The 27,495-nt window shown below is 44.3% G+C and overlaps 1 protein-coding gene across 7 annotated transcripts in view; it reads right to left on the reverse strand.

Moving 5' to 3' along the window:
• The window catches only part of RASAL2 (RAS protein activator like 2), a 129,708-nt gene extending 102,817 nt beyond the window's left edge, over window positions 1-26,891 (reverse strand). For 5 of the 7 annotated variants that reach the window (XM_062582074.1, XM_062582077.1, XM_062582073.1 and 2 more), the window contains exon 1: window positions 26,670-26,890. In XM_062582074.1, coding sequence (XP_062438058.1) covers window positions 26,670-26,718 — 49 coding nt within the window. In that variant the 5' untranslated portion in view covers window positions 26,719-26,890. Of the gene's footprint in view, window positions 1-26,669 lie in introns of all 7 variants that reach the window. The other 2 variants (XM_062582076.1, XM_062582075.1) reach the window with 2 other exon arrangements.
• Between the last annotated feature and the right edge of the window lie 604 nt (window positions 26,892-27,495).

Genomic DNA, 27,495 nt, shown 5'->3' on the forward strand with positions numbered 1-27,495 from the left:
GAGCTTCTCTCAATTTGCTGCCCCTGTTATAAAATATCTCAGCATTTTAAAGTCTCCTTGCTTTTTTTTTCTTGCATAAAAAAAAAAAACAAAAAAAAACAAAAAAAAACATCCAGCATTAGCTCAGAAGACCCACTTAGCTGGCGTTGTGCAATGGGGTTCCCGAACAAAATGTATTTCCCCAGGACCGAGGGATAAACTTCACTCCATGTAATTGCAATTGAGTTTGAGATGAAACGGGAAACGAAATGAAAGAGCGAAGAGCGACAAATTAAGGAGCAGCTCCCTTGAGAGGGAGGTTTGGCTCGCCGAGGACAGACCACGCGGCCTCCGCGTCACTGCGCTGGAGGGTACCCTACCCCCGGCCCCTGACGGATGTCAAGATTATTTTTGTAAATCTCTGGTGATAAAAACCACGCATGGCATCTTGCTCATTTCCTCCTTACGGCTTCGTCTGCCAAAAAAAAAATAATAATAATAAAATAAAAAAAAAAAAAAAAAAAAACCAACTTTGAGCTCTGCCTTCCCTGCCCCATCTCCAGGCTGCTACAGTTTGCTCCGGGCTCAGCGACTCACGGCGGTAACGCGGATCCCTCCGCGTCGTAACACCCTCTTTAACGACAGCCTGGGAACTGAAAACGCTCTCTCGCTTCCCAGGACCAGCGCTGCTAGCCCTGAATCACTCAGACACGATGGTAACAAGGAAAAAGAAGAAATCTGCTTTTTTTTCCCCCTAAACTCTCACGGGATTTAAGTCCATTAAAATGCAAACAGACTTGAATTTTATTTTTACCACCAGTGACCACGCTTTGCTGTCCCTGGGCTATGACTGTTTCTTTGTGAATTCTCTGCAATGAGGAGCTGTAGCTTTAGGAGCTATCAGTCTCGAAAACTTTGCTAAATATATCTCTCTATATTTATATATAAACACAAATATTATATGTATTTTTTTTTTAGCAGTGATCTACGTTTTTTGCATTGATTTACATGGACCTTTGAAAAGTAACATTCAGTTTTGTGTTGGTTCAGCTTTGAAGCAGCAGAGCGAAGGCTGCTGGGCATCCAAAGACAAATGAGACACTACAGACGCAGACAAACCCTATCATCACCCTGAAAGCATTTCTCGTGTAAATCATACGGCCAGGCAGAAGGTATTCATGACAGATTGCTAATACATGTTTTCAATCCAACCTAGGGTTGTTGGCAGGGGGGACGGGGCAGGACAAGTTTGATGAGGCTCTCTACTTCTTTTCCCCCCCCTCCATGTAGTTGAACATGACAACTCAAAACCACGCGGCTCAGTAAGGACAAGCCACTTGGATATTTAGGCACGGTAACAGATGTTGCCGAATTGCATATACAGCATGTGTGCCTGGACTTCTGCCATTCATGGTGGACATCTATTGAACACGTCCACCAAGCACAACCATTTACACGGAATACAGTCAGCGCACCCACCGCGCTCGTACTGCACGCGAGCGCTGGTTTCCCGTCCGCAAACTTTGTCCCCTCCTGCCTCAACAGAAAAACTGTGTTTCAGGTACATAACCAGTCTGGAGCTGGAAATTATAGTTTCCACACGACCAACACTAAGCTGTCAGAGGTCTGAGCACAGCTGCTGCACAAGGCAGCTAGGGTTTTGGAGAACTGGCATACACCAAATTCAAAACACTACATAGGCACGATAAAATTGGCAGATGTGCAAACACCGATTTCTCAATTAGTGTATGGGAACCATTCACATCTTTTGAATTATTTTCACAAACTGCTCTGCTCAAGTAATTTCCCCTCGACAAGCCCAATGGCACTTTACTGTTACATTTAATGGCCTTCACTTCTGATTACAGATCTGTGGCAATCCCAGAAAGCTTAGCAGAAGGCTCCACAATCGAAAAGGAGGAAAAAAAACGCCCTGGAAAGAAGTTGCTTCCTTTTGCAAATGTTAAGGTGGATCAGAGCAGGAGCTAATGACCTATCCTTAAAACTAGCTGCTCAGGTGGGTGGAGGGGCAACCTGCACTGAGCTCCCTGCTCCTGCCGATAAACCAATTAAAAGCTACCTCGGGTATACCCATGGCACGGCTGGAATAGCGGCTGCAGCACTCACATACAGTAAAATAATTATAATCCTCTTAATGCCTAACACCGCGAAGCAACAAGGGCCTCAGCTCCCACCCTAATCCACCCCAGCAAAGCATTCAGCGCCTGCCTAGGTGCCACCTGCTCCCTCCGAGTCCTTTGGCTTAAAAGGCTTTTACTGACTCAGGTCATCCCTAACACTGAGAAGTGGTAACTAAGAGTCAACCCTTTGCGTGACGGAGACATGCAGACGTCGGGGTAGAAATCACGGTCAGAAACTGTAAAAACCACGGGTCAGACAAGCCACTTTGCTCCATCGCAGCGGCTGCGCAGAGATTCTGCATTCCTCTCCCTGCCCCTTTCAACACGAGATCACGTTTTTGATAAGCAAATAGGATCTCATGATCCTTAAGCTCTACCTCAGATAGATAAGAAGCTCAGCAAAGGAAAGGACTGGCATTTTAAGACACTGACGTCTTAAATCACACTCATTTTATCAGGCTACAGTAGAGCCAGCAGGAAACCTGCCATCACAGCACTGCAGCAAGACACCTGCCCTTGCCAAGCATCTCGCACATAGCAACAGAAATCCAAAAATGCTACCATCCTAGCACATAAAGGACACAAATCCTCATTGCTTAGTAGAGCACAAGAGCCAGTTACTAAGACAGGCTATTTTTACAGGACGCAGCCAATATACTCGAGCAGTAATGTAAAAGAACGTTGTTTGAGAGGAGACAACTGCAGTCCAGTAATCGAGAGTTATTCAAATCTGTGTATTTATTTTCTTCCCCTCGCACACAAATCCTTTGGTGACACTACCACGAGCAGTGTTTCTGATGAAGCTTCTTCTCATATATAAAGTGCTGTGAGAGCTAATAAGAGGGATAAGGTAGACAGAGACACACAAAAATCTAGAAGCCTGGCAGAGCTTTCAGCAGCAATTCTCAAAATCATATCCCAAAGCATCTGTGTCACTGACTGCTAAAGCAGAATCACTCTTAAAAAGTGATGACATTAAAAGCGCATATTTTTAGTCTTAGAAAATGGACTGTAAACTTACGGTTCCAATTAGAAGAGAACGGCAATCTCAGGAGAACTCAGCCAAGAAAAAGTGACATGCAGCTAGAAGGCTGACCATGTCATCAGCATCATCACAAAAGCGATGATCTTCATCTCTGAAGATTTTAGGATTTTACTCAGGAAAATTTTAATACAGGAAAAAACTGTAAGTATCTGTAATTTTTTTTTCACTTTTACTTACCCTAATAACTCCATATAAGGGTTTTTCTTCTTTTTTTTTTTTTTTTTTTTTTTTTTAAACTTTACATGAACAAGCTGTCCTGTAACTTGTGAAGCTTTCTCTCAGCCACAGACACAGATGTCTGGCTTCAGCTTTTTCTCAAAGTAAGAAAAAACCCATGCCATGGACAGTTGGTTTCCATGCTAACATGCCAAGAGTCTTGCGCGTTATCTCGTTGTTTATGTAAATAGCTTCCTCTAAAACGAGTCATGTTCCGCAGGATTATGGGGTATTTATTCCAGAAGAGTTTAAAGGGGCCTTCTGAGTAACCACCATAGAAAAAAAATATCATCACAGAAAGCACAAGGGCACCCAATAAAACAAGTTAATTTAGTTATAGCAAGGGATGGAGTGATTCTATAGCAGAGCAATGGTCTAAGCAAGGCACAGCGGTAATCTCACGTGTGTTTGTTTGCTTCTGAAATACGGCCGCTCTGAGCCCTGCAGCGCACGCTGTTAGCATGACAAACGCGCGCCATTCATTATTCGGAAAAAAGAAAACAAAGACCTAAAAACAAAGACTTTCCTTCGGGTTTGTTATTTTAAGAAAAAGGGTCAGTGTGCCTAGGAAGCGCTCCTTATGTAAGCACGCAGGCAGTTCTCATCTCCAGCCAAGTCCCGCTCGGGGCCGCGTTTGTGGAAATGCCCAACAGGGAACTCGGCCCTAAGAAAACTCTGCCAGGGCAAGACTCGCCCTCTCGCTGCAGACAGCAAACGGCCAAGGTTACAAGGATTACGCTTCCCTTTTCTACTGCTGAAGAAACTGAGATGTTGGCAGAGTCTTCCAGGACAGCTGGACCGCTGGGTGAAGTTCCCCTTTCCGTCCACCGACACAGCTGGGGTTTAGGTCTGTTTTTAATAAGAGTTCAGGATTTGGAGAAAGGGCTACCAGAGTTTCCTTGCACTGCCTTCTACGTACTCCAAGCCTGCCCTCCCTTCTCCCTCGATGGAAACCCAAGGGAGCGGCCATGCTTTTGGGCTGCGGGGTGCCAGGCCACGGCCACCCCCCAAAACAGGGGCTGCTCCTGCTCCCCTCCCCAGTTTCATGCCTCGTTGGGATCCCAGCTACAGGGTTTTTTTTGCCCCACCTTCGGGACTCAATGGTTGAAACAAGAAGCTATTAAGGTCCCCGAACTCAAGTGCTCCTCAGACATAGCCCCTCTGTGCAGCAAGGACCGCTGCTCCTCCTCCTCAAGCGTCTCTAGGACGCAGAGATGTCCTCTCTCCTTAGAGAGCTCCCAGGCAATAATTTCTCACGATCAAGCTAACAGCAGATAGCAACACTGTCAGCACCAGCTGTCCGACTCCTCTGCACAAGAGGCGCAAAGCAGAACAGCCCACGACGCCGCGGACGCAGACTGCAACACCAGCACCAAGGAGCAACCTGGAACGCGAGGCTGTGTCATTCCCTTGCCATGACTTCGTGAGTCAGAAAATAGCTCTGACAACTATCAATGTTCTCATTCATCCCAGTGGATGTTAATTCTGGGATTTAGACAAAATGGGCTGGGGGAGGGAAAAAAGGGGGAAAAAAAAAAGAGAGAGAAAAAAGAAAAACCCACAGACAACCCTGAAACGAGCAGAATTACCTGCCTTGGAGACGTCATTCGTTACCACGCCAGTTAAGTGTAATTTTATTAGCCTCAGATACTTGTGCTAATTAGTTTGTTTTGATCATAAACATTCAGCTGAGAAGCATTAGCCTGTGATTACAGGTTCCAACCCATGCCACATGTTACAGTGCTCTCCATGACCAGTCCTTAGTCAACAAGGAAAGGAAATACTCGGGGTGAGGTTAAGGCGGGTTTAAAGCTGTCAAGGGTTAGTAATGCTCCCCTGTGCATCCTATCCCTGTGTAATTCTCAATATAATATATAATACAGTATTTCCTACCCCCGATGCACACTGCAATCCAATACTGGAAAAGCAGTATATCAAATATACTCTCGTAGTCTATGCACCGAAGACGACTTATAAAATGAATTCAAGTGTGAAATCGAAATTTAAAAGACTGAAGAAACAAATCTTTCTCCAGGTGAAGAAAGAGGAGGAAATAATTCTGCAGGAAATACCATTATGAAAATCATAACAAGACACTGACTGCAGTAGCCAAGACACACATTAAAGAAAATAAATCAGTGTTTACTCTCTCCTTCCGCCAAACCAAGGGAGAGCTACTCAGCGAAGGTCAGGATAATTGATTTTACTGAAGAACTATTTTGTCATCAATCTACAGTTAAACCTGCCCTGTCCTGAGATCCAGATAAGCAGGAACAGTAAAATTAATGTTTTCTGGGAATAGGTAGAAATTTAAAAAACAAGATTTCACCCACAACCCTTGGATCCAAGGCTTTAAGTTGTTTGCACATCTCCTTCCTTATCTTACTTCTACCGAAACCACGATGAGGGTTGAGAGGCATGCTTACAGTTAAAACATCTACTGGAATGATATTTCTCCTTCCTCAAGCTGGAATACCGGCTGGAAGTCAAAACGTTCCAAGGTTTCTTAAGTGCTGTTTGAGAATTCGGGCTAATTAAAGCAGAGGCCAAGTCCTTTTAACTGGAGGCTTTGCACGTGACGATTCCAAAGCCAGCTTAAAATACCCGGGTCCAAAACCAGACCAAGGCGGCCCGTGGGCGCCAAGAGCGCTTCGCCCGCGCGCAAGCGCCCGCGGGGCCGCTCCGACCGCTCCTGCCGGCCGCCCGCGCTCGCGCCCCTCCAGCCCGGCTCGAGGTGGAGCGGGGGGCGAGGTCAGGAGCCCCCACCCGTCACCGACGGCTCGCTGCGTCCAGGAGGGACCTCTGCAGCCAAGACGCGATGAAGCAGTGTCTGAACACGCTTCCTAGACTGTGAGACCAACTGGAAAATATTTAGCCAGATTTATTTATTTATTTATTTATTTTTTTATTTTTTTTTAATCCCACTTGCCTCTTGAAGCTGCCAGAAAAGCAGCCAATCCTCTTTTGGAAGGAAAGCATTTTTTGAAGACGAGAACAGCTTACGCTTTTGCCCGGGCTTACAGAGACGGCGGCAAACCCCAACCCCACCGACTGCTGCACGAACCCACGCAGAGGAACCGGCCTTCGCGGCTCCGGCGCGGGGGTGAGACAGAACACAACAGGACAGGCAGGAAACTTTGAGAAAACCGATAATCTCTGCAATTATTTCAGAGTAAGGTGGAAATATTTTTAAAGTGAGCTGGTAAAAGTCAAAGGCTTGGCTCTTTGGACAGAAAATAGACAAAAAAAGAAAAACATGCCTCTAGGCATTAAACTCCAACAAAGTACGCCTAAAACTGCGTTTAACATTACAGAAAAGGTCCTCCTTGATCTGGGGTCACAGTGGCTAGAAATTCAGCCCAAACAGAGGTTTCCTGGGAGACTTTTGATCCAGCTCTTGCCAAGAACGCAAACAGTTTAGTTTGGAGAAACTCCACGTCTCACACCACCACTGGCTAACAAACTATCTGGGCCGAGCCCAGACTTCGATTTCCCAAGGATTCCCAAATTCTGCCTCTCTCAGGGGCCGGGGGGAGGGAAGTAAATAAATAAATAAATAGATCTTGGATTCCTTCTTGAAAAGCAGACAAGACTGTGGGCGGAAGACACCTTCTGCCCGCCCCGGTATCAAAACCATCAGTGAGTGTGGGGTGACCCGCACTGAACTAAACTTGTGTGGTATCTGAAGGGAATACACAAGATCTGATTACTTCTGAAAGTTTAGACTGTGGCTGAAGAACAGAACATTTAGCTATATTTATTCCCTCCCCCCTTGCTTTCAAGTCGCCTCCCTTGGACCCGAGATCTAAGCCCACACGCCCGGAGCTTTGCGACCGTTTTGTCGGGTCTCGGTCCACAATACTCCGTATGCGTCAGGAGTGTCTACCAGCAGCACCAATGAAGTCTGGCAAGAACAGTCCTTTTTAAGCAAAAAATTCAGCCAGTGGAAGGCAATTAGCTGTCCTACAACTGCATCTCCCACAAAACAGTGCGTCTTGTAATCTCACAATTATAAGGATTTAAGCTGATGCCTGCCTGAGCAACGGATGACCAACCTTTGAGAAGGAGAAGACCATATAGAAACCCCATTAAAAAAAGAAAAAACAAAAACCAAAAAACAAAAGCAAAAAGCCTCACTTAACGAGTCTTCTCAAAGGGACAAGTGCCAGCCCCACCTCTTCAGTTATTCCTATGTATTCCATGAAATTTAACAAGCATCATCAGCCCAAATTCCAATCCAGCAAGGAATAACAGTCCATGACCACACACAACTAGTTGTGAACAAACCCTAGGAAGCTGAGTGACATAGTTCTTTTTAGTTATTTCTTCTTTTCAGTCATTTGTTTTCATTTTAAAGCAATGTGATGGCTTCCAGTAGTAAACATAAGCCTGAGAGACATTCCACTGGGATTGAGAGTGACTGCCCATGTAGACAGAGTATAAATCTAATAACAACATGAGTTTTTCTGAATCCTGATGACTTGCTCAGCAGTCTCAGCTGGATCCAGATGTTTTCGGGGTTCTGATGTGACAAACCAGAGGACTCTGGAAAGTGCTGAGGTTTTAGGAAGAAGGAAGGGTTATTTTGGGTTTTTTTTTTTTTTTTAATTTTAATTATATTTCCAAAGTCTCATCACTTATTTGGCTCAGACTGGCTAGTCCGTTAGGAAGTTACATGAAAAAGACCATGAGAAATAAGGCAAATTTCTGCCCTTCTCAGCTTTATGGGCGTTGTTCTCAGCAGCGCAGCCTGAAATGAATCTCTGCCTGGCATCTTGCTGGCCTCGATCCCAGCTCGCTAAACTGCTGCAAAGTCGCTGTCCTTGGCATCTACCAGAGAGCAGACCTCGGTTTAGCTGCTGGATTATAAAACTGTGAATCTGGTATGAGAAATTAGATCAGTTCCGCTGCCTTGAACAGTGTTTAAAAGACAGCTTTATTTCTCTCTCGCCCTAGTACTGCACTTACAGTAGCCGGTTTGACACATTAATCAGTGCACTACAAATCCTCGGAGGCTACTCTGCTCGCAAAACTGCATCCACCACAGACAGTTCATTTCAGAGAGAAATGCTACTGCTTCTACCCACCAAAAGGCATTTGTTTTAAAAAGATCTCTAAATTTTTAAGCACAACCTGAAATATCGTACCACTTCCCTCTTGAGAAATGTCTTTTCTCAGTTGCTTGCTTTTTTTTTTTTTTTAATAAAGGTACAACATCAGGGTATCATAAATCTCTGGTGAACAAGCATCAAGTTCAATTTTGAACCGCTATCAAATATTGCAGAGAAGGTCTGACTATACTCACCTGCTACACAAATAGACAAAAACCCAAGTTCATTACCTGTACTCAAATCAACCTCATCATCCGTCTTCCATTCACTGACGAGCTCGCTGCCAGATCCCCCTTTTCGATTCATTATCTTTGAAAAGCCACTCGAGAGGGTCGAGAAGATGCCGCGGATGAAATATCCCTGCTGCTCGCAATCCACTGAATGCCCCAGCGGCAGAAATGGCTTTGCGCTTCTGTTTCCCGAGTGCGGCACGGGTTCGGAGAGCGATCGGTTGAACGGGACCCGAAACGGTCTAGTCCTTGCCTGGAAGAGCGTCTCTGCTGGGCCTTCGTGGCCGTCGTCCGCGCTAGGAGCATCCAGGTGTGCAGAACTTTTGCTGGGACTCGGCTCATGACAGTCCCCTTTCAGGCTGCCAGCACGGTCCTTTTTGCTCAACCAGGGAAGCCTGGGATGCGTCTGCCACCTGTACGCCCTGAGGGGTTTCTCGGGGTCAGAAGCTGCTTGTTTATTCATCTTCCTGCTTTTCATTTGGTGGTACCAATGATAGTCCTTCAAGGACGCAGTGCCAGCATCTTGCTCAGACAATGATCTTCTAAAGACCCTGGGAGAGGGGCTGGAGTGCTTTTTAAAAGCGCTCATTCTTCCAACCCTTGATTTTTCAGCTCTTAACTTACATTCCTGATAGTTTATAAGTCGTATAGCTGTAGTTCATACTTTAAGCTCACTCACCATTTTAAGGCTTGAGTCATTTTCTTCACGGTTGCAACCGAAAGACAGTAGCAGCTCTTCCAGAAGCACTTCAGCATCAGCTCCAGAACGCTGTATTCCTGCATCGCAGCAGCAAGAACAAGCCCTCACCTACAGCGAGCCGATTTCGACCACCACACTCGGCTTTGCTAAGCCTCTCGCCGCTTCCTGCATTGTCACATTTCTGCACCAAAGTTTCAGGAAATGACTAAAAGAGCCCAGCCATGAAAACCCACACTGGGGCTCTGCACCAATCACGCTGCACCCTCTCATTCGACAATACAGGGTTGGTTTAAAAAAGAAGAGAAAAAAGCGAACATGAAAGTACTTTACTCCAGAGACGCAGCAAAGTCAGAGCAAAATGTTAAAAAAAAGGTAATACTCTCAAATGAGAGTCATGCACATTATGTTCTTGAGTTAATTAGTGAAGTGCACCAAACAAATAGCTTCAAGTAATACACATGAAGACAAGTCCTAGGGTTTATATTTACCACAGGTGTCTTGTATCGCTCAAGAACACCTCAGTTTCCTTTTAGAGAGAGATAAAATTCCCAGCTTCATCAGAATCGAGCGCTGGAAACCTCCTAGAGCACAGCAAAAGGGAGGAACAGAGTAAGAAGAAATGCCGCAGTTAATGTACTGAGAGTATAAATACACTGAAGGGAAATAAAAGTAAAGGGGAGGAGAAAAGGGACAGAGAGGGTGGGTGGGATTTCATCAATCATAGACCAAAGCAAAGAACAGGAAAGTTTTGAGGCAAGATTTTATGGCAAATGGAACATGACAGCATGCCTCTTTTTTTTTTTCTTTAAAGAAGAGAATGGAGTTTTATTTATATAAATCCAGTTGGGATAAGTGGGATGGAAAAAATAGTCCTATCTGTTTAACCAAAAGGAAAAAAATGGTTGCTTTCTCTACAATTTAAGAAACAGCTGACTATTTTAAAAATCTCATAAAGAAAATATCTGCTGGTGAACTCAGATCATGCTTGCCAAGTTTTGACCAGAAACACTTGAGAAAAGAAAAAAAAAAAGAAAAAGTCTACTTAAATCCCTGAAAATAGGGGGTTTCTAATGGAAATGCTGACAGGCCCACGGTAATTATTATAGAAGTGACAATGAATACTCCTCCGGTTAAATAAAATGATAATCTGGTCTGGCAGACCAATAAAGCTTAACTGACCCACTATGGGATCTCGCCTTTTAGCTAGGTTTCATTCATCAGCCAATGTGCATTCCTGGCTGTTGTGGATGCAAAGCTTCCTTACTTTTCTGTATATGTATGCAAAAGGGTACCACCGCTCCCTAGAACAGGGAGGGATGGACCCGAAGACCTCCATCGTCTAAAGAAACGATTTCTCTATTCAGTAGCAAGTTATGTTCTTTGATTATAAGCAACATCAGTGGCTAGCTAAAGCTGCCGAGCTCAAGAAGTTGTAGTAACCAAACTCAGCAGTAAAGATGACTTCAGGCCCCCAGTATAAATTCTAGGTCAAAAATAACAACTTTGAAGTGCTTTGTAGGCAGCTGCACTGCTCAGAGCATGAGTCTTAGCAGACAACAGGCACCTCAACTAAAACTCTGCTGCAATTCCCACCCAGAGCAACGGCCTCTCAGGAAGCCACGAGGGCCGTGAATAGCTGCAGAGGTACAACTACTCCCACTGAGAAAACGAGATACTGAATTCACTAGGAAAAATCTTAGCTGAGTCTTGTCCAGGCAGACCAGGAAATATTGATCCCAGGAGCTGCTGTAGCCCATGGACTTGCATTGGTCACGTCAAGATCTTCCAGGTGCCCCCTGACTTGACTCTCAGTCACTGCTGCTGGCTCCTCCTGATCCCTTTCATCAGGCACAGAGGCCTGGGACATCTTGTTTCTGAAGACTGAGACAAATAAGGCATTGAGTGTCTCACCTTAACTGTTGCCTGCTGGTACTAAATCAACCACCTCCTTCAGCAGGGGGTCCGCATTTGCCTTGTTGAGCCTTTCACTTCTAAATGTGACAGCGCTGCTCTCAACAAGTGCTCTGAGTTAGCCTGTCTGGTAAAATTGGCTTTACAGCGCTTCAGAATAGGTATAAATAAATACGACAGCATGGTGTGGTTCCCTGTAATGACGCAAGCCATAATCAGAGAAAATTCAAAGTGCTAGGCAGGTCTCTGGTCAGCTCTGCAAACCCTACTGAGCCGTGCGCAGGTTTCTGCTTGCACATCTTCAGCTTCTTGGGGAAGTCCAGAGGGGCAGGAGAAGGCAGAAAGCAAAGGCAGACCACACGGCAGCTGAAGGCCTCCCATGGCTTTGCCTCCTGTATATCTCTAGGAGGTTTTCTAACGGCTGTTGAAACGTAACTACCAAGCTGAGAGCACTGATACGGACCGTGCTTGGAAAGCACCTATGTGCCGCACGGGGAGACTGAGCGCGGCAGTAAGGCCAAGGCAAACGGCTCATCTCAGCTAGGCTGCACTTAGCTGTGGCGATGTTACTCTAACAACGTGGGGTTCGGGGCAAAATGAAACTTCACGTTGAGGCCATTAGCCTGCGTAAAGACAGGGATGATCATCAGGACGGCTCCCATCCTGTTTTTGTAATTCATCTCCTTTCCAATACGCTTTGCATCACATCAGTCACCACCTTCTTCAGACCACCCATTTCCAAAAAGGCAATGCGCACAGAGCAAGATTAACGGTGTATCAAATTACAGAATGATGCAACATGCAGAAACAATTTTACATTAACTTCTACATAAAAATATTTTTATTCATGTGGTCAGAGCTTGGACAACAGCTCCACACAGAACTAGTGACACAAAGGGAAAAAAGTGTGCTTCACAAGGCATCCAGCAACAAGTCCAGGAACATCAAAGCCACAGTTTAGTTAAGTTTAAATAACGCTAGAAGGTCTTTTGATTTTTGATTTCACTTTTCACTTCTGATTTGATACTACCATTGCTCAAAAAAATGCATTTTTAGATCAAAGGAAATAGTTATCCAGCTGTTTGCAGTTAGCTGAGATCTCACTGTTCTGCACAGAGGGTAGAGGGTCTTTTGCAAAGTGATTCTAAAAACGACATGCAAGGCTTACATGTTTATTCAAACAGGCTCACTGATGCACAAGTTTGCTTAGTCTACAAATAGGGCAATTCCTTTAAACTGCTAAATCAAGCACTGGGTCAAACTAGACTCTTCCTTACGCACATCATCACTAGCAAAGATGATGCCCACAAAAAGCCTTCATCTGCACTAATCCAACCCCACAAAGTCAACATTGGCTTAACTTGGCCTTCAGCATTTCTTGCGTGCATGTAATACGCATGGAAATATTGTATTTAACAGAATGCTTCCCTGATGTACAGTGCAGTTACTCACGGGAGAGAACTCGAGTTGTTCCCGACCAGCAATTCATCTTGGGAAGCATTTACACGGTCTGCTATCACAAGCAGATTAATGTGCAACAGTGACTACTAATGTGTTGGTTATGCTAGATCTCTAACCATACAGAGCCACTCATTAAGCTGTCAGCAGATAAAATAATTGCAGTGGAAGAAAAGAGCCTGTCAATTAACTGGAGAAAATCTTGAATGTTTTCACTTAATGCTTCCTGTTTTAATACCTACTGCATAAAAATGTGACATTTAGCAGGCAAATTTGCTTGGAAGATTTTTTTTTTTTGGGGGGGGGGAGAGGGCAGGGGGGAAGTATTTCTGTAGTTCATTGTGCCAGATCATACATTTAGCTGTTTCAGAAAATTACTATTTTCTTCCTTACCATTGAGTCATTTAATCATCTGATTTGACATGTTTAACAGCATAATACTTCCCTACTTCTAGACTTTTAAGTAATTTATGCACAAAATGCAGATTTGCTACACTGGAATAAAGCTATATTTCATCTTTAGGATTATATTGGCCAAACAATCCTTCTTAACTTCATAACAACATTTCACAGAAAATTTACACAAGCAGCATTGCATTTTCCCCAAGCTCACGAAGATAACTGTTTGGCAGAGGCCTCCTGCATGGGAAGTCCTCTCTCCACCATTTGGCTCTCCAACAACCTACCCAGCTCCACTGCACGAAATTGCAGAAATCCCTCAGAGTATCAGTTTGTTAAATACTATTAGTCAATTCTTGGAAAAAAGAGAAATTGCCAAGCAGCTAGAAGAAGAATCCATGCCTGATGATTAAATTTAATGTTTAACACCCTCTCTCCGAAAGCTGTCCAGTGCTTCAATTAAGCGTATAAAACTTCAGTTCATCTTTAATATAGCTATTACTGAGAAAAAGATGAACTGAAACCTTCTGTGACTGAACTACTCCATTTTAAAACAGTTTGAGACCAAGCACAAGCTTATTAGCTTCTCTTTCCCCCCCCCCGAACATTTTTCAAGATCGCAAACCCCAAACCCTACAACCAACCCTGAAGCCTTGCTCGACACATGTGGGTTTTAAAGCAAGTCCTCTGGCTCTAATCACAGAGCAGGTAGGAGACCACGACTTCCGCGAGTAACCTGGCTAAGTGCCCAGCTGTCAGCAACCTGCTCAAGTAAGGCAAACTGCACCCTGCACCCTTCCCAGAAGAAACAGAAACGATTCAGTGAGTCAAGGATCCTGGATTCTGCAGTCTAGATCACCTTAACTTTTTTCTTCCTCCAAACTAGCCCAATGCTCACCGTACTGCAACTTCACAGAGGAGTAATGCATATGCGAAGCAGAAAATGCTTCCAATCGACCCAACTTGACACGCAGCTAAACAGCACGGAAGGTGAAAGATTTTTCCTTCCCTTAAAATTAGAGACTTTTCTAAATGTTGAGTTGTGTTTATGCAAGGCTAAGTAATTAATGACCTAACATCCCCTTCCCATCGCCTATCGCAGAGAGGCATCTGTTTCCCCCTGCACCATTTCCTGCAGGTGACCATCACTTCTCCTCAGCCTGTGTGTCCAACCTGCACCTGACACGTATTTGACCGCTTCGTATTAGCGTGTGAAGTTATGCAGCGGACAAATGAAATACTATCTTAAAAACTGGCTTCATCTGGGATTAAAGCGACTGCAAAGCTTGCTGGGGTTTGGATTTGACAGGGCTGGAACACAGATAAGCGACCGAGCCCAAACTGGAGCTCCTGCGAGCAGAGCTGCCGTTATCCGGCAGCTTCCGCACCAGGTACGCATATCGGCGTCTACACAACCGGCTCACCTGCCCCAGACAAATCAAAAAAGGTACATTATTTTCACTACCACTACGCTGAGAATTAAATGCAGCTAGGAAGAGTGATAATGACAGGTTTAAACGCCAGCTATCATTTAGTTTTCACCATCCGACCTTTCCAGGCCCAGGCGTGCTCTAAGTGCTCCACGGCCCTTGCACGGTGTCGCCGAGTCCTTTCCTTTTCACCGCATCAAAGGATGCGGCGCCAGCTGCCGACTCGCGCGTGCATTTGCTGCGGCCCCGCTCCTGAAGTCAGGTACGCCAAATCTCGTCAAGATTTCTGCCCTCTAACTCTGCGGCAGAGCTTTTCTGATAATCTCTCGGCTGACAAAAACTCCCAGCTTGAAAGTTTCCTGGCTTCGTCTCTGCACGCCGTTCCTGCGATCTGCACGAGAAGCTGTTACAACACTGTCAACCAAGCAGAACGGCGAGCGATAAAATAAATTCACGAGACCCTGGGTTTTGGGTCGATGCCAAGAAAAGTTAGTAAGAAAATCCCATTCCAATACATCGCAAATAAACCTGCAGAACAGCGATGCCAGATTTTAATTTCACTAGCAATCTTTTTGTTGTTGTTGACGAAATACAGTCCACGCCAAGTTTCAAGGGCCATAAAAAAGCACGTGTAGGACCCAGCCAAGTGAGCAGGGCGGTAAGCGAGCCCACACACAGCTGCCAGCATCACCCCCGCGAGCCAGCCAAGTAATTTGGAAATGCGCACGGGCGCAAATAAACAAATGCATATCCTGAAGGTAAACACTCTGGCAACTACTCTGTATCAAAGAATCTTAGCAGTAGAAGTCTCATTTTTAGTCATTCAGACAGCACTTGACTCTGAAATTTGCACAGACAAGTTGCCACCCTGTAGACGAGCCCTGGGAGCAGCCCTGCACCACCATCGCCCCAGCGATCCTGCAGCAGACAGGCACATGGACCTACTTCCCCGACAAGTCTCGCAAGACTCTGTGGACTAAGGATATAACAAGAAAAACAAAGAAAAAAAGCAAAAAAGCCAAACTTCTTAATCTCACTCTGACATCCATTTCTCCATGATTACAGATGGGGTTTAGTGCCACGTGAAATACTTTTTACCAACCTACTGATTTAGCTTTTTCGTGATGTTTTTCAGGAAACAGACTCACTTTTCCATCCCCCTGTGCCTTTGCCAATCGAAATGTTTAGGATATTTTGAGGAGGGGCTGGAGAGGTTATTCCTGCAGTCCTAAAGCAGCGTTTTATTAGCAGAACTCAAAATTGCTAGAAGTGATCACAGCATGCATCAAACTGCATCTCTAGCATTACTAAGGAAGGAAAAATTGTCATTGTATCTAGGCATGTTAATGGATAAACATCTCGGCAACAGTCCTGATAACTACTTTTACGTAGAACACACACGTGTGTGTGTGTAATTATATGTAAGGACCACATCCTCAACGCAGATGGTTAAAAAAAGTCAACTATCAACTCTAGCATGCCCCACATCAGGCATAGGATGGCTGGGGACAAGAACGGGGTGAGAGACGGAGAAAAGACTGGTAAGAGTATCATTTCTGTGGCGTAAGAAAGCATTGCTTGCTGAAAGGCAGAAAAGCAATTGCCAACGTCCTGCCACCCCAGTAGCATCTGTGCAGTGTTTTTTTTTTTTTTATTTTTTATTTTTTTTTTTTTTACAATCACATATTCAGGAAAAGTGGTGGAAGACTGCACATAAGCTTTAACGCTTACCTATATTTATGCTTGGGAAGAGAAAGATGATTCAGAAGGTGTTTCCTCAAGGTTCTTCCGAAAGTTATCTAGGAATTTGGTTCATAATTTCCAACTATAAAGAAAGGATTTTTAATTAATTGCTGTAGCTCTGGTGGTCTTATTTTGCCCTGCTCTTTCACCTAATGGACGACCTCAGAGTGAATGTACTACCTTCTTTTCAGCAAACCTTTCATGGAATACTAGCTTCGTAAATATATTTTACGACACAACATCTCAGACACTGGAAAACCTGCTGTGAAGCCAACTGGTATTCCAGACTAGCAGCAAAAGTTAACCACCAACTAATTGACAATACTCTCAGATATCATTATATACCAGTGTACTATTACGGTATAAATAAGGAACAAACTTCAGCAACATCCATAATTGTAGCTCTTGCATTTACCATATAAACACCACAAATCTTTAAGAGCAACATTCTGTCTCCTTACACGTTTGCCATTCTGCGTCGGTGTTAAATGGCAAGACTTTGCAGTAATTTGGGTGGAAAGACGGACAGCAACGGGGTATCAGTCCATCTGTACAACCGTTTTTCCTATTTGCTCTGCCAAGCACTTACACATGCAGAAATCTAGTTCACTGCTACAAGATGCCAACAGGGAGCCTGGGGGTCTTCCAGGGCCAAACCAGCAAGGTATTTAAGAAGTCCAGTGGGTAGCAAGAGAGGAAACAATTAGCTCACACAAACCCAAAACATCCTTTTGCACTGTTTAATACCCAAGATGTTTGGCATTTTTAGAATCTGTGCACAAACCTCATCTTTGAAATGACCAAAGACGCACTCAAGTTGCTGCTCTGTTTTCTATCCGGTCTGCGCAGAGGCTTATGATGTTTTTTATGTTCAACAGTGTTTCTACCCGTTGGATTGGCCTGCAAACCGCCATGGTTTGAAAACCCGCATATGTGGCTGTTTGAAAATTTTACCCACATGCAAAGGCAGCGGGAGCGGGCTGTAAGACTTCTCTCTCTGCAGGTTGTCCGTAGGCAGCTGTCCGGGGCAAAATCCGGAGAAGAGGAGCGAGGAGAGGGTGCTGAGGAGAGGGTGCTGCTCCTCGAAGGAGGCAGCGTGGCCTGCCAAACTCGGGCTACAGCTGTGACCGAAGGTGCCCAGCGTAGGACTCTACTTACTTCAGAGCCACCTTATCTCTGGCGGATGAAACCACGTGCCATAACCCTCCAACCCTGGGTGCTTTCCTCTGTCATTTCCATTGCAAGTGTCTCACCAGGAGCAGGAAAAGTCGTATCTTAGGCTTTTGCTTAGAACAAAACCCACTGAATTAAAGTCCTGGAGTCATCGTCTTTTTTTTTTTTCCTCCCCCCTTTTTTTTCTCCTTTTTAAGGCTTTAATACTTGCTCACTTCATCAGTAAAAGGGAAAAACTTACTTACTCTTGTTAGCTTGACCACACTAGTACCCTTCTCTGTCTTTAAAACTATATCTAAGAGTTTCAAAAATTCCTCAAAAAATCTGCCAATACATTAGGCATTTCCTTTAAACGCAAAGCACTAAACCATGGGTTTTATTTTATTTATACACAACACATGCATATGCAATTCCGAGGCTAGGCTAAATTAACACACCCAATTCTGATAGCCTGGTTAGCAATCACATGGCTTCACTTAGTCCACTATTATCATCCCTGTTTTATAAAAAGGTTTTGCATAAATGAAGCTCTCAATTACCAATGAGCAAAAAAGAAAAAAAAAAATCAGGATGCAATCAAATCTCTGTAGCTTTATGCGCAAGTCCCTCGGGACTTAAGTCTGCAAAACTAAGTGTGAATAATTGTGTCTGCTTTCTAATACAGAGCATGTGCTTCGGGAGGCAAGCACGCGAGTTTTCAGCAGATCTGCACAGTAATTTTGAAGGTATTTGTACTTCAAATAAGCCATGCAGTTAAACAGAGATAAACATGCACACGCGCCAGCGACCTCATTCAAATAACGCACCAAATCTCGTGCGAAATCTTGCTGCCAAGCCTAAACACAGACTTTTGGGGGAAGAAACACAGGAGTTTTAGCACGAGGCAGCCGTCCTGCGTTTTGGGTTTACCCAACCAGCCCAACGACGGTGCAGCAGCCCGACCGCCACGGGTGCTGGGCGCCCCTTCGGCCCCGAACCGCGGGCTACCACGCGCAGGTCAGTTATACGGACACAGAGTGACCTGCCTTAAAGAAATCCTCTGGGGAAGCACAGACGCGTGGAGCTCTGCTTCTTCATAAGTATCTTCCAAAGGAGCGCTGGAAACTTTGCACCCCGGCCTGGTGCTGCACGGGGCAGGAGCCGCGGGCAAGGGAAGAGGCAGCGCGAAGTAGCTTTTTTTTTTTTCCCCTCTTCTTTCTTTTGTTTCAAAGTTTTGTTTTCACCTTTCCAAAAACCCGGTATGGACAACCGGGATGGGAGCAAATCCCGGTTTCTCCTACCTGAAAAACAGCCAAGTTTATTAACTCCTCCTTTTATCTTGTTGACTGTCTAAAAAGAGAAAAGAATTGGACGCAGAAAAAGGCTGGGAATTACTCTGGGATAAGCCATGGAACAAGAAGGAAAAGGAAAAAAAAATCAGGGATAAATCTGAGTTTATCTTCTCATAATATAAAACCCCAAGGGTTTATATTGCATCTGTGCATCTAACTGCATAATTTCCTTCAATTAATAATAATTTTTTTTTAAAAAAAAAAAACAATCCTCAACATAATCCTTAACAAATCACCTTAAGAGTTTAATGAGGTTTGGGGGCATGAGGGGGATGTGGATTAGTGCTTTGAACTGACCTGTCAAGGCTACTTCTCACTTGCAGTTCACAAACGCGACGGCAGGAACAGGCAGCGTTCGAGACACGTTACCTCCGAGGACCACCAAGACAAATTTTTCAAAAAGGGATTTAAATTAATTCTTTAAATAGCAAGAAATCTAAACTGTCAGCTTGTATAATTTGCAACTTTACTCAGCTTCTGCAAAAAAAAGGGATTATATTCATCTGCCAAGCACACATCACCATCAAACGAAGCTGAGTGTCTTGCTGTCCAACTTTTGGACAGATCTCCTTCACCCACCTCCATAAAAGCTTCAGCTGACATCACCACCATCATGCATTAACAACAAATTCCGGATGCCAAAGTGCTTGAAAATAGCCAAATATTCTATAGGTGCAGACCTACAACTTAAGGCAGGTTTAATTTTTGATATTTAAAGTCTCAAACACTTAGATACAAGAAGTTATCAAAGTTATTAAAACAAGCTCTCCCAAGCTTCCTTATCTTTCCTTTCTGGGTCACTCAGGTGTACACAGAGGCTCAATTTCCCACGCAGAGAAGGTATCAGCTCTTTTCACTCTATTTTCATACTTGCTTTGTCTCACACGCAGAAAGGCCTTCACTAATCAGCTGAGAAACAAGGAACGCGATGTTCCTTAGGGCAGGCACCCTCCTTCGGCACGCACTCGCTCCCAGGACAGCGCGCGACATCTCCCATACGTTCCCTCCAGGATCCAAACCATTTTACAAGCTTTCAGCGTGCTTAAATTAAACATGTTTTTGTCAAATGGACTAACCACTATGACATATTCAGATTTTAGGTCGTACACTCAATTTAATATGCCATAGGGGTTTGAGTGGAAATTCAGGTATGCACATTTTGAGAGGAGTTTGCAAAGCTGCAACAGCATTTGCAGAGGAAGGACCACAGAGCAGACCAACTCTGTATTTAGCTTTGCATCCTGGATTGCAACACAAGCAAATTCAAAACACATTAGTCACACGAAACTTTATTTTGAAGCAGAAGCTCTGGTTATAAGGTGGTCTGGTGGGAGGGTCTGGTTAGTCTGAGGGATTTTTTGGTTTTTGTTTAAGCTTTCACTTCAGTTTACCATGTGGTGTCACAGGCAAATAACTTCTTAAAACTGGCTTTGCCACTGAAATCAGTTTACAGTGGAAGTGCAAGCCTGCAGAAGGTTTTCCAGAAACAACATTAAGATTTATATATAGGAAGACTGCACTTCAATTCCTTATTCAGTATCTTGTCACATTCAAAAAACGGTTGTACTTCTAGCTTTCATTTCTCAACCTTCTGAATTTTTATTCTTTTCCACCGTCTCTCCCCTCTGCTCTTCTTTCCGCGTAAAAGCTATCAAGCACAATCAATCGACAGGTTAAATCATACAGCTTTCCGCCTTGTTGTATTTACTGGCTTTTTCCACAGCAGAAGAGTTCATCCCCGATCCGCGCAGATTTTAAGAGATTACGTATTACTGACATTAACGGGAGAGTTCATACCTAGGCGCTCTTGCTTTCAGGCTGCGTGCAGACTCGGGCACACGCAAGACATTCATCTGCATTTAGTCCATATTCAGCTCCTTTACCATAAGAGCTCTAACTCTTGTACTATGGAGTTAAGAGAATTTCTGAATGAATCAGGAAATGACAATTTTTGGGCAATTCCATCATGGAAAAAAAAAATTATCTCTGTTCCTGCATCTTTTTTCCTTTTGTTATATGCAACAGAAAAGGATTCCTACTAAAATAACTGCAACCAAGTTCCATAACACACTGCTGGGCAAACTAAGCAGTAGGAAATCCACTGCAGGCACACAGAGCACGTCAGTGACGCACAAAAAGGCCCCAAGAGAGTAAGGGATAAACTTGCATTTAAAGCTCAGAAACGTAGAGCCATGCACGAGACGAGAAACATGACACCAAGAAGAGAGGAAGAGAAGAGAAAGAAAAATAACCAGCATTATCTCAGCATCTTAATTGCAGAGCTCTTCAGAGGAGTCCAGGCGGTGCGAAGAAATTCGACTGCAGCTTCTTCCGACGTAGCTGCCTCAAAACCGCTGCCGTTTTCTGGCCGTGTGAGTTTGACAATTTACGGAGAGCACTTGAAATCGGGCAGCCAGAGCGCTGCCGTTTACCAAGGGCAGTTATTTTTGAGCCTTTAACTCAGGAAAAAGCTGAATTTAGCTCAGGGAAGAACTGGCCATTGCCTGCGATTGTTCCAGAAAGTAACTGCCCGCGTCCACAGACTCACGCGGGCCTTTCAAAGCTTTTGAAGGCGAGACACACAAGCAGGAAATTAATCGCTTACAGAGAGGTTTTTTTTTTTTTTTAAACCAGGCTAATTATAACTTCCAATCCCAAAGCAACTTTCAGTATTAAGTGCATCCAAACTTTTAATCTGCTCACCCCTCCTGCTGTGCGCTTGCCTGATTTCCGACCTCGTCTCAGGCCCTGCTAAGCCTGGAAATCTCCTCTTCGAAGTGGATTCTCCGCCCTGCTTTCGTCTGGTAACAACCCTCAGGATCGCAGCATTTGGCCACGCTACCAGCACAGACCAGCGCACCTGGATGTTTCCACCTGTCTACGGCCTCAGGCATAGTTAGTGCTGCTCGCTCAGTAGCGGCTTTTAGCTCCGCTGGGAGCCGAGCCGGGAGAAGCTCTGCCCACCGCGCGCGGCTCGCCAGGACCTCGCCAGATCCCTCGGCCCGCTGCTCCGGCCGTCAGCGCTCTCCGAGCGGACGGACGGAGCGGACGCGCAGCATTACCATTCTCATCCAGTTTTAAAGACCGAAAGTCCAGATCGTCGAACGTTTCATGGACTTACGAAGAAACCAAACCTAAAACCCGTCGCAGACCTAGGAGGGAAAGCCTGCTCCGCAGAACTGCCGGCAAATACCCCTGGCACCCAGGGAGTAAAGAAATGCCCTACTTTGTCACATCAGAAGGTGACCGCAAATTTATTTTCACAATAAAATAAACAGTATGGAAAACGTACCACATTAAAGGGCTGCAAAGTAGTAAAGACCCGTCAAGAAGAATTTGGCTAACTTTATACTGCATTTTCTGTTAGTTAATGTTTGGAATGATGGTACCCATTACTCCATATACCATATTCTTTTTATATTTTGCAAGGCAAACACTCATGATGTTTAAGAACAGCCAACTTCAGCTGACTTAAACATCTCTTCGGCTAGGGTATGACTCAAACTATTTTTAGTTTATTGCAAATTGGTTTTTGGACTTGAATTTTCTCCTGCAGCTGAAGACTAGCAGACAGCCAAATTAAATAATATTTAAAAAGTGACGGGGATCTCAAGAGCAGAGAGAGAAACATAGTACCATTCTTAAAGCTGGCAAAATGCCATTTGGCTACTTTAACCCTGACTTTCTACAACTTTTCTGGTTTTTAAATACAGATCTAACTCTTAACACTTCCAGTTCCATCAACAGTTCACAAGAGGTTCACAAATTCTCTTCCATAACCATCCTTAACCGTATTTATACGGAGGAGTCATTAACAAATAGTGGCTAAAAGTAAATGGAATAAAGTGCTGCTGAAATACCTGTGACCGATTCTTACAAGGAGGTCTACCTTTCTGAAGAACGGAGAAGGACTGATATTCACTCATTTTGTTCATTAATCCTAAACCTCCGGAAGAGGGCTGCTGCCCTCTTTGTGGCTGAACAAATACATAAATTCAGACTGTACAAATCCAAGAATGCAAAAATAAATGTGATGGAAAATATCTACAGGAAAAAAAAAGGCACATTAGTCAGTCAAGTTAAAGGAACATCTTTCCATTTCAAGCTGCTCTGTTACCCTTGCACTGTCTTGAAGATCGGGATCTTTCAGATTGTTCAATATGCAGTTAAGGGATTTTAATATCCAAGAGCATATTAACCCTCTGCAAGAAACAGCTGGAAGATAAGAAGTACAAGTCTAATTTAATTTGGGGTTTTTTGCAAATCCTGACTCTTGTGTCAGAAATATGTTTTAGACATTACTAGCACGAACCCATGGGCACAGGCACGTGAGAAATTATTGTAACAAGTCTTTGTTACAGAAATTCGGTACAAATTAGCTATAATAAAAAGAGGTTTCAGGCTTTGTCTGTGAGTGACACGACAAGCTGCAACGCAATAAAACTAATGCTTCTTTAGCATCAGCATGATTAAATTAAACCCCCAAGCAAACAGCACACAGTATTTCTTCAATATACTGACTTTGTAACACAGGTCTAAGACACGTGCCTCAGCCTGAGTCTCATTTTCTGGACACTAGTTTTGCTCATACGTAACCAAACACCTGCGTGAGCACAAGCAGCAACCGAGAACCTATTGCTTCCTCTCTTCGTGTCTGAGCTGCCCGGACCCAAAAGCCAGGGGAGCAAGGGTACTACCTTCCGAACACCAAAGGAAGGCAACTTCTCCTTCAAAAAACACCGTGGCAGACCTCGGCACCTAGTAAACAGCACCGAATCGGGGAGAAGGCCACAAGGCACTTAAAGATTTTTTTAAAAACTCTTCCCCCGGCATATCAAGCACAGGATTATCACATATAGAAAACTGCACTATGGAAAAGTAGATCCTTAAGCATGAGGTAGCCTCTGCACAAACTTCTGTGACTAGAGCACTGTACAAACTCCAGACCTAAAAAATAGTAGCCAATAGAGTTACCCATTCTGTGTACGCCAAATATTTAACGTATTTACTCAGTACTGCAGAAAGTGTATTTACTAAATAGCTTCATTCTACGTGTATCATACAGAAACTTAAACAACTAAAACACCAAGCTATCCCATGAATATTCAGTGAAATCAAATTTCCCTGAGCAAACCAAATAGGGAAGGAAGACAGGCTTGTCATTAGTCCATTAGTACAAATACTGAAATTTTTGGCAGAAGGTTTTGATAATCCATCTCAATTTATATTTCATGAAGATTTCACAGCTTGATACGTAAACTGCTGCTGATGCAAGGTGTAATATACTTTCAGCTACACCTCTAAGCCAGTACCTCACTAGGAATGGAGCATCAAGGAAAATAGTTTTTAATAGGGTGAGGAGAGTTAAATAAATACGATCGGTAATCAGAAGGAGACTCTACATAGTAAAATCAAAACATTCATCACCATATTTTGGTGAAGAAAATTCTGCACCAAAATAATTACAGAATTATATGTGATAAGATGGTATAAGAAATAGATGTATATCTTTACTGCTGCCCATGCCTGAATTGGAGGAAAATAAGTACTACAGGTGAATTTATTGTTCTTTAGATCTTTTCCTTATTGCACCGTTTCTTTTCCTGTCTGAAAATTCATTGCAATGCTCCTTTTTATCCACGCACGAGTACAAAGGTTGAGGCAGAAGGCTGGAGTTACAGAACTGAGGTCTTAGCACCCTCAACCCCCCCCAAGCGAAGAGGCCAAACGGGCTGCAGAGACGCACTCTTGTGCTGTGCACACTGGGGCAGAAAGCACTTGTGTTTTTATGCACTCTCCAAATATTTTGGCAATAGAGAAGCCTCTTCTGGGGCTACCTTATAACCTACTATATTTCATAGCATTCTCTTAGCATCTCGAACTATCATCCTGCGAGTATTACAAACCAAAATCCATTTAACACCCATACCTCACAGTGTAAATCATGAGATACAAGTCCTGAAACCTCTCCCGAGGTTTCCAAATTATGCTGAAAGTTATCAAGCTGACGCTCTGTCTACGCTTCCCTACAGGTTAGGTTTCTTTCATCAAAGAACTGCTCTTTTAAAGATGGATGCGCAAGACATCTCTGAAGAGGCCTTCATAAGGTAACTGTATCTTTCAGTCATTTAATACCTGCTAGATTTTGCTATATAAACTCTAGATTAATTCCCCAACTGCCTTTTCTTCAAGTGAACTTTCAGGTACAATCATTCCAGCTTCCTTATCTCTGAAGCTGAGTGATACGTAGATTCAGGTTCTTTCTGTCAAGACGGGTTAATTTATGCAGTCGCAAGTTATTTACAGCGAGATCGGCAGGATCTGTTCTCTTCACGCCTCCGTATTTTTCATGCCACGTCTGCTACAATTCAAGCAAGGAGACTACTCTGTTTCAGGCACTATCTCCACTTTTCTTCAATTACTCAAGGCTTTTTGGAAACCATGCATTTTCTCTGCTTCTAGGAAAGCAGTGAATTCAGACCAAAAGGGAACACCATTTTCTAACGCAGTCTCCTTCCCAGCAAAGGCCAAAGCAATCCTTGCACACCGAGTCCCTGACTTCCAGGCAAGAGATGTTGCTTACCTCTGTGTTTGAATCGCCCCCTCCATAAATCGACAGAAGCTAAATTGCTGCTTTGTAAGAGAATAGCAACAGTCAATAACGCATGACTGAGTTATTGTCATGAGTTATCGTCATTCTGAGCATCAAGAAAATGCCGTTTCCAAGAGAAAACCTTTCATGGAGGTTTATACATCGATAAAATCGGCACTTGCACAAACCTTTCCACGTTTCCCCAAAACTGTGACCTCCTACCCTTATCCACCCCACTTTCCTGGAGCAGAGAGAAGTTTCCCTGCTTGGGGAGGGATTTTTCAGCCTCCAGTAACTCACCCAATCAGACCTGCTTAGCCCGAGTCATTGACAAGCTTTCTGTCCTATGAAAAATCTGATTTACTCAGATACACTGGGGCAAAAGCTTCCTGCTGCGGCTGTGAGGATGTTTGCTTTGCAGAACGGCAGCACGAAGAAAGGACACTTGTGCCAGAAAGACACTAGGCTAACAGAACAAATTCCTGCTCCGATGTGAGCCAGTCTCCTAAAAACATCCATCTGCTACGTACATAACCACGCTCCACAGTTCTAATGTACACAATTAGGAGCTCAATAAACACTGTAAATTTAAACAAAAAACCCTCAGCATAGGCTCGTGCTACAACTGAAGTGCTTTTACAACCCAAAACACACAACACAGATGACTACGATTTCTATAACCAATCCAACATCAGAGCACTGTACTGGAGCCCAGTTAGGTACTCACAAAAAAAAAAGAAGTAATAACATTTCTTCTCCTGCAGCTTACTAGCACTGTTTGCTTCTCAATCTCACCTTATTCTACAGTCACACCTGATGTGCGAAAGCTTATATGCTCCTGAAATGCACATCATCTGCAAATTCCCCACTCTGCCACAAATCCCCCAAATGGGAAGACACCCAGTTTATATGGGCTGCTCCTGTTATTAAGCTAAGCTAAGGCAGAACACCTGGGGCAGGCTGAGGAACAGGCTTTTACTTCCAGTGGATATGCCTAGTACACATCTGGCATTCCTCTGAATAACCCTATCTCCACGGGCTAAATTTTTGACATTTCCAAGTAGCCCTCTCCCTCAGGAGAGAGAAGACGAACATAACAACAAAATCAAAAAGCTCTCTACCCTCGAACGCATTTCTTTTTCTAGGCACCTCCAACAGCATTTTCGGATCAGTTATCTTTTCCATCAGGCAAGACGTTTCTCATACTCACCGCTCAACGGCTTCGTCTGCACTAGCACCTTCCTCACCAGGCTTGCCATACCGGAATTTTTACCCGCGTTGTCTAAACCTGCTCGGAATCAAACTGGGGAGAAGAGTTCATAAAACAGCATCTAGTCCGCATAAAACTGCGGAGACTGCACCTAGTCTCTGCAGCTCTGCCAGCCCCTTTGCTTTTTCTCCGGAGCCTGGATGAACGAGGCTGACAACTCCCTGCACACACACACACACACACACACACATACTTGCACACGCACGGGAAGTTTGGACCAGACTCAATATTAAATGCACCAACTTCCTTCTCTGTGCTCCAGTGTCCCTGCTGTAAACAAACAGCACATATTAGCTGGGCGAAGCTGAAAAGTCAAGCAGAGACGGACAAAAGCGGGGAGCGGCTCCAGCGAGGAATAACTATTTTAAATACACAAACATCTTCCCATCAGATTAACGCTAACTTTCAACTGAGGCGAAATCTGAAGCTATTGTTGTGACAGAATAACTAAGGACAAACAGGAGACGCGGCTTCCTCTTCTCGAGAGGTCTCCTGGTGCTCCAATGCGAAGCGCCCGTAAGCTTTCTGAGTGTCCGGGCAAGAGACCCGAAGAAACCTTCACATCGCTCCTGGGACAGGAGGCGAAGGCAGAGGCAGAAACAGGCCCCTGGAGAAGCACCGAGGGCAAGAAGAGCTGCGCCTCGTGCCATAGGCACCATGAGGTAGAAGAGGAAGAACATGAGGCTCTGCACTAATGGGGCGAAATGGGGCGACGTGGCCAGAGCTGTTAGCCCGGCACCAGAGCCGGCCACCACTGGTCACTGAC

The sequence above is a fragment of the Rhea pennata genome, chromosome 8 (genome assembly GCF_028389875.1).
Source record: "Rhea pennata isolate bPtePen1 chromosome 8, bPtePen1.pri, whole genome shotgun sequence".
Lineage (NCBI taxonomy): Eukaryota > Metazoa > Chordata > Aves > Rheiformes > Rheidae > Rhea > Rhea pennata.